The 6,579-nt window shown below is 51.7% G+C and overlaps 1 protein-coding gene across 1 annotated transcript; it reads left to right on the forward strand.

The window, feature by feature from the left end:
- Window positions 1-1,681: 1,681 nt before the first annotated feature.
- On the forward strand, window positions 1,682-6,296 carry TNFRSF18 (TNF receptor superfamily member 18). The gene is made up of 6 exons (XM_033079906.1): window positions 1,682-1,835; window positions 2,607-2,738; window positions 3,870-3,957; window positions 4,241-4,329; window positions 4,903-5,043; window positions 6,145-6,296. Exons 1-6 carry the CDS (start codon window positions 1,682-1,684, stop codon window positions 6,294-6,296), a joined length of 756 nt encoding a protein of 251 aa, XP_032935797.1.
- Window positions 6,297-6,579: the final 283 nt, after the last annotated feature.

Below are 6,579 nucleotides of genomic sequence, written 5' to 3' on the forward strand. Positions count from 1 at the left end.
TTCACCTCCCTCCCAACCCCAAATCCCAACCCCGGACCCCAAACCCCAACCCCACACCCCAAATCCCAACCCTGGACCCCAAACCCCAAACCCAGACCCCAAATCCCAACCCTGGACCCCAAATCCCAACCCTGGACCCCAAACCCCAACCCCGGACCCCAAACCCCAACCCTGGACCCCAAATCCCAACCCCAGACCCCAAACCCCAACCCTGGACCCCAAATCCCAATCCCAGATCCCAAACCCCAACCCTGGATCCCAAATCCCAACCCTGGACCCCAAATCCCACACCCCAAATCCCAAATCCCAACCCCTTTAACCCTTTATCCCCTTTTCCCATCCCCTTCCCACCTCCCCACCCCGATTTTGGGGCCCCCTGCCCCCCCAGCTCTGCCATCCAAACCCTTCCCCGCCCCCCAAAATAACAGGAAGAGCTCGGCCACAAAAACCCCGGAGCCGCCTCCGCGGCGGGGCTGTCACAGGAACAGGTGGCACTGCCGGGGGCTGGTGACATTTCCAGGGGTTGGTGACATTTTCAGGAGTCTGGTGACATTTCCAGGAGCTCGGTGACATTTCTAGGGACTGGTGACACTGCCAGGAGCTGCTGGCACTGCCGGTAACCGGTGGCATTTCCAGGGACTTGGTGACACTTCCAGGAGCTGCTGGCACTGCCAGCAGCAAGTGGCACTTGCAAGGACCTGGTGGCACTTCCAGGGAGCTGGTGACATCTCTGCCAGGTCCTGGCACTTCCAGGGAGCTGGCGACACATCTGCCAGGATCTGGTGGCACCTGCAGGACCTGGTGGCACTTCCAGAAGCTGGTGGCACTTCCAGGGAGCTGGTGACACCTCCAGGACCCGGTGTCACTCCAGACCCGGTGACACCCCAGGATCTGGTGTCACTCCAGGACCCGGTGGCACTTCCAGAAGCTGGTGACACTTCCAGGGAGCTGGTGACGCCTCTGCCAGGATCTGGTGGCACTTCAGAATCTGGTGACACCTCTGCCAAGATCTGGTGGCACTTCCAGGGAGCTGGTGACACCTCCAGGACCTGGTGACACTTCCAGGGAGCTGGTGACACCTCCAGGACCTGGTGTCACTCCAGCCCTGGTGTCACTCAGCCCTGGTGTCACTCCAGGACCCAGTGGCACTGCCAGGACCCGGTGACACCTCCAGGACCCAGGATCTGGTGTCACTCCAGCCCTGGTGTCACTCAGGACCTGCTGTCACTCCAGGACCCGGTGACACCTCCAGGACCTGGTGACACCTCCAGGACTCAGTGGCACTCAGGACCCAGTGTCACTCCAGAGCTGCTGACACTGCCAGGACCTGGTGTCACTCAGCCCTGGTGTCACTCCAGGACCCGGTGGCACTGCCAGGACCCGGTGACACCTCCAGGACCCAGTGACGCCTCCAGGACCTGGTGACACCTCCAGGACCCGGTGGCACTCAGGACCCAGTGTCACTCCAGAGCTGCTGACACTGCCAGGACCTGGTGTCACTCCAGGACCCGGTGGCACTGCCAGGACCCGGTGACACCTCCAGGACCCAGTGACGCCTCCAGGACCCAGGATCTGGTATCACTCCAGGACCCGGTGTCACTCCAGCCCAGTGACACTCCAGGACCTGGTGGCACCTCCAGGACTCAGTCAGTGACACTCCAGGACCCGGTGTCACCGTGCCATGGGCAGTCCCCGGGCGTGGCTGCTGCTGGCGCTCCTGGCCGGGCGTTGGGCGCAGCCAGGTCGGGCTCAGCCGTGCCCGAACGGGAAGAGCCCGCGGCAGCTCTGGATGGGGAACGGCACCAAGTGCTGCCCCCTCTGCAACTGGGGGCCAGGTGAGAGGGGACAGGGGGACTGGGTGTAAATTGGGTGTAAAATGGGTGTATGGTGTGTAACTGTGTGTAAATTGTGTGTAACTGTGTGTAAATTGTGTGTAACTGTGTGTAAATGGTGTGTAACTGTGTGTAAATTGTGTGTAACTGTGTGTAGTTGTGTGTAAATTCGGTGTATGGTGTGCAAATGGGTGTAAATTGTGTGTAACTGTGTGTAAATGCGGTGTAAATGGTGTGTGACTGTGGAAATTGTGTGTAAATTGTGTGTAAATTGTGTGTAAATTCTGTGTAAATGGTGTGTAAAGTCCGTGTAAATTCTGTATAAATGGTGTGTAACTGTGTGTAAATTCTGTGTAAATTCTGTGTAAATTCTGTGTAAATGGTGTGTAAAGTCCGTGTAAATTCTGTATAAATGGTGTGTAACTGTGTGTAAATTCTGTGTAAATTGTCTGTAAAGTCTGTGTAAATTCTGTGTAAATTCTGTGTAAATTGTGTGTGACTGTGTGTCAATTGTGTGTAACTGTGTCTAAATTCTGTCTAAATTCTGTCTAAATTCTGTGTAAATTGTGTGTAAAGTCTGTGTAAATTGTGTGTAGCTGCTCCAGGAAGGGGCTCTCTCTTTCCCTGGGAATATGTGGGACACTTTCCTGGGGTCTCTTTTTTCCTTCACCTCTTTCCCTGGGATGAGAGGGACAATTTTTGGGATCATTATTCCCAGGAAAAGTCTCTTTCCCTGGGATGAGAGGGACAATTTTTGGGATCCCTCCTCTCCAGACCCTTCTCCGTGTGCGGCGACGAATGACCACGACTGCAAATGTCCCGAAGGCTTCGGCTGCGCCGACAAAGGGTGCCAGTTCTGCCAGAGTCTGCCCCAGTGTGGGCCAGGATATGAACCCAACAGGAGCGGTAATTTGGGATTGGGATTGGGATTGGGATTGGGATGGGGACAGGCCCTGCCAGTCCTGCCAGAGACTGCCCCAGTGTGGACCAGGATATGAACCCAACAGGATCGGTAATTTGGGATTGGGATCAGGAGTGGGGCAGGGGATGGGAATGGGACTGGGAATGGGGCAGGGAACGGGGCAGGAAACAGGAATAGGAACAGGAACAGGAACAGGAACAGGAACAGGAACAGGAACAGGAACAGGAACAGGAATAGGAATAGCAATAGCAATAGCAATAGGAATAGGAATAGGAACAGGAACAGGAATAGGAACAGGAACAGGAATAGGAACCGGGCAGGCCCTGGCTGAGGTGCCCCCAGCTGTCCCTGAATTCAGGATCTCCCCCATTCCCCAAATTTGGGATGACCCCCATTCCCAAATTCAGGATCTCCCCCATTCCCCGAATTCTGGATTTCCTCCATTCCCAAATTCAGGATCTCCCCCATTCCCTGAATTTGGGACCTCCCTCATTCCCAAATTCAGGATTTCCCCCATTCCCAAATTCGGGATCTCCCCCATTACCAAATTCAGGATCTCCTCCATTCCCAAATTCAGGATCTCCCCCATTCCCAAAACTCAGGATCTCCCCCATTCCCAAATTTAGGATCTCCCTCATTCCCAAATTCAGGATCTCCTCCATTCCCAAATTTAGGATCTCCCTCATTCCCAAATTCAGGATCTCCCCCATTCCCCAAATTCAGGATCTCCCCCATTCCTCAAATTCGGGATCTCCCCCATTCCTCAGATTTGGGATCTTCCCCATTCCCAAATTCAGGATCTCCCCTATTCCCTGAATTCAGGGTCTCCCCCATTTCCCGAATTTGGAATCTCCCCCATTCCCAAATTCAGGATCTCCCCCATTCCCAAATTCAGGATCTCCCCCATTCCCGAAATTCAGGATTTCCTCCATTCCCAAATTCAGGATCTCCCCCATTCCCTGAATTCAGGGTCTCCCCCATTTCCCGAATTTGGAATCTCCCCCATTCCCAAATTTAGGATCTCCCCCATTCTCCAAATTCAGGATCTCCCCCATTCCCAAATTCAGGATCTCCCCCATTCCCAAATTCAGGATTCCCCCCATCCCACCCCACAGGAGCTGTGAATTTCCATTTCGAGTGCAAGCGCTGCGAGAGCGGGACCTTCTCCAGCAGCAGGAACAGCCGCTGCCGCAACTGGACCGAGTAAGGACAGTTAATCATTAATCATTAATAATTAATAACGGATAATCATCACTAATTACTGATCACTGACAACTAACAACTAACAACAATTTATATTTATTGTTAAGAATGTGTTTCCCTTTGAAAATAGGAGTAGTAATAGTAATAGCAACAATAATAATAAAAATAATAGTAATAGACTGAGTATGGGTTTGTTGATATTCCTCTTATTTTGAAATAGGAAAACAATGATAATAATAATAATAGTAATAATTAATAATAATCCTGAATGCCCTCTCTGCAGCTGTGAGAGCAGAGGGCTCATGACGCTCCGGGCAGGGAACAGCACCCACGACTCCGTGTGCGGCGAACCCGGGATAACCCCGGAGCCAGGTACTGAGAAACCCCAAACAGGGGGAAAATCTCCGGAAAAATCCCAGAAAAATCTCATGAAAAATCCCAGAAAAAATCCCCAGGAAAAATTCCAGAAAAATCCCAGAAAAAATCCCCAGAAAAATCTCATGAAAAATCCCAGAAAAAATCCCCAGGAAAAATTCCAGAAAAAATCCCCAGAAAAATCCCAGGAAAATCCCCTTTCCCTGCTTTTCCACAGCTTCCCAACCTGGAAATCCTCATGGAAAGCTGCTGCTGTTCCCTGAAATATTTCTGTTAATATTGGTGTTAATTGGGAGGTGATTCATTAATTGCTGGCTTTTCTCTTTCCTTTTTCCCTTTTCCCCTTTCCCTATTTCCACCCCATCCCAAATTCCCTCCCTCCCTCCCCTTGCACCCTCTTCCCCCTTCCCTCCTTCCCCCAGAACCCCAAAATCGATCCCTGAACTCTTTCGGAATCTCCCCCCAGCCCCGGAATTCCTGAATTTTTGATTAAATTCCCGTTAATTGCAGTTCGAACAGAACCCAACCCGGGAATTCCTGAATTTTTAATTAAATTCCCGTTAATTGCAGCTCTGGTTTCCCTGGAATTCCCCTCCAGCACCATCCTGGCCATCCTGACGGCAGTGGCCGTGTTTGTGCTCATCCTGCTCACGTTCCTGCTGCACTTCTGCATCTGGAGCTTCCGCGGGAACAAAAAATTCCCGGCAGGAGGTGGGGGAGCCCCGAGAGCTACGGGGGGGAATTAGAGGGATAAATCCAAATTTCCTCCGGGATTTGGGGCAGCCGCAGCACTTCTGGAATCATCCTGACACAGGGCAGGGTGTGATGGGATTTTGGGATGGAATTCCTCCCTGTGGGAGGGTGGAATTAGAGGGATAAATCCAAATTTCTTCTGGGATTTGGGGCAGATTCCCGAAATCACCGATCATCCAGAACAGCATAACTGATAAAAGGGAGGTTTGATGGGATTTTGGGACCTGGGATGTTGGGAAAACCCTGGAATGGAAATTCCAGAGAAGTTCTGGCTGCCCCTGGATCCCTGGAATTGTCCTTGGAGCACCCTGGGATAGCGGGAAATGGATGGGACAGGATGGGATCAATGGGATCAATGGGATCAATGGGATGGGATGGGATGGGATCAATGAGAACAATGGGATCAATGGGATGGGATGGGATCAATGGGAACAATGGGAACAATGGGATCAATGGGATGGGATCAATGGGATGGGATGGGATGGGATGGGATTAGTGGGATGGGATGGGATCAATGGGTTGGATCAATGGGAATGGGATCAATGGGATAAGATCAGTGGGATGGGATGGGATCAATGGGATTGGGTGGGATGGGATGGGATCAGTGGGATGGGATGGGATCAATGGGATGGGATCAATGGGAATGGGATCAATGGGATAAGATCAGTGGGATGGGATGGGATGGGATCAATGGGATTGGGTGGGATGGGATGGGATCAATGGGATCAGTGGGATCAATGGGAACAATGGGAACAATGGGATCAATGGAATGGGATCAATGGGATGGGATCAATGGAATCAATGGGATGGGATGGGATCAATGGGATCAATGGGATCAATGGGATTGAATGGGATCAATGGGATGGGATGGGATGTGATCCATAGAATGGGATGGGATCAATGGGATGGGATGGGATCAATGGGATGGGATCATCCCAAAATCCCTTCCACCCATCCCTTTCCATAACTCCCTGATCCCACAGCCTGGAGGAGGTGCTGCCCAGCTTGGCTGTTCTTTCTGAAATTCCTGAATTCCCATTTTTCCTCCTTCCCACACAGATTTGGGACCGCCCTTCCCCCGTCTGCCGCCGCCGCCGCTGCAGGGGGAGGAATCCTACAGCATCCAATTCCCAGAGGAGGAGCACGGCGGCAAAACCACCGAGGAAAAACTCTCCAGCCTCTCCCTCAAAGTCTACAGCGAGATCAGATAATGGGAATCTTCCCTGGGATCGCCAGGAATTCAGGAAAAAAAAAAATATAAATATGTAGTGGGAATGGGATGAATGGGATGGGATCTCCGTAGAAAAATTAGAGGATTTAGGGATTTAGGGTGGGGTTGGTGGTGTTTTTTCTCTTCAAAAAATGGGATTTCGGGATTAAATCCTGCTGGTGTTGATTCAGGAGGGATTTCCCAGGATTTCCTGATTTCCAGGATTGGGAATTGCAGCCACATCTGATTTTCCTTCCATTCCCAACCCCATCCCAGCCTGTCCC

Source organism: Catharus ustulatus, chromosome 24 (genome assembly GCF_009819885.2).
Source record: "Catharus ustulatus isolate bCatUst1 chromosome 24, bCatUst1.pri.v2, whole genome shotgun sequence".
Lineage (NCBI taxonomy): Eukaryota > Metazoa > Chordata > Aves > Passeriformes > Turdidae > Catharus > Catharus ustulatus.

Excerpts from the sequence above, each read along its gene's own strand:
- TNFRSF18 (XM_033079906.1), top strand. The coding sequence starts at position 1,682 with ATGGGCAGTCCCCGGGCGTGGCTGCTGCTGGCGCTCCTGGCCGGGCGT. Across the intron at positions 4,330-4,902 it reads CGGGATAACCCCGGAGCCAG|CTCTGGTTTCCCTGGAATTC; the intron begins GTACTGAGAAAC and ends CGTTAATTGCAG. Across the intron at positions 5,044-6,144 it reads CAAAAAATTCCCGGCAGGAG|ATTTGGGACCGCCCTTCCCC; the intron begins GTGGGGGAGCCC and ends CTTCCCACACAG.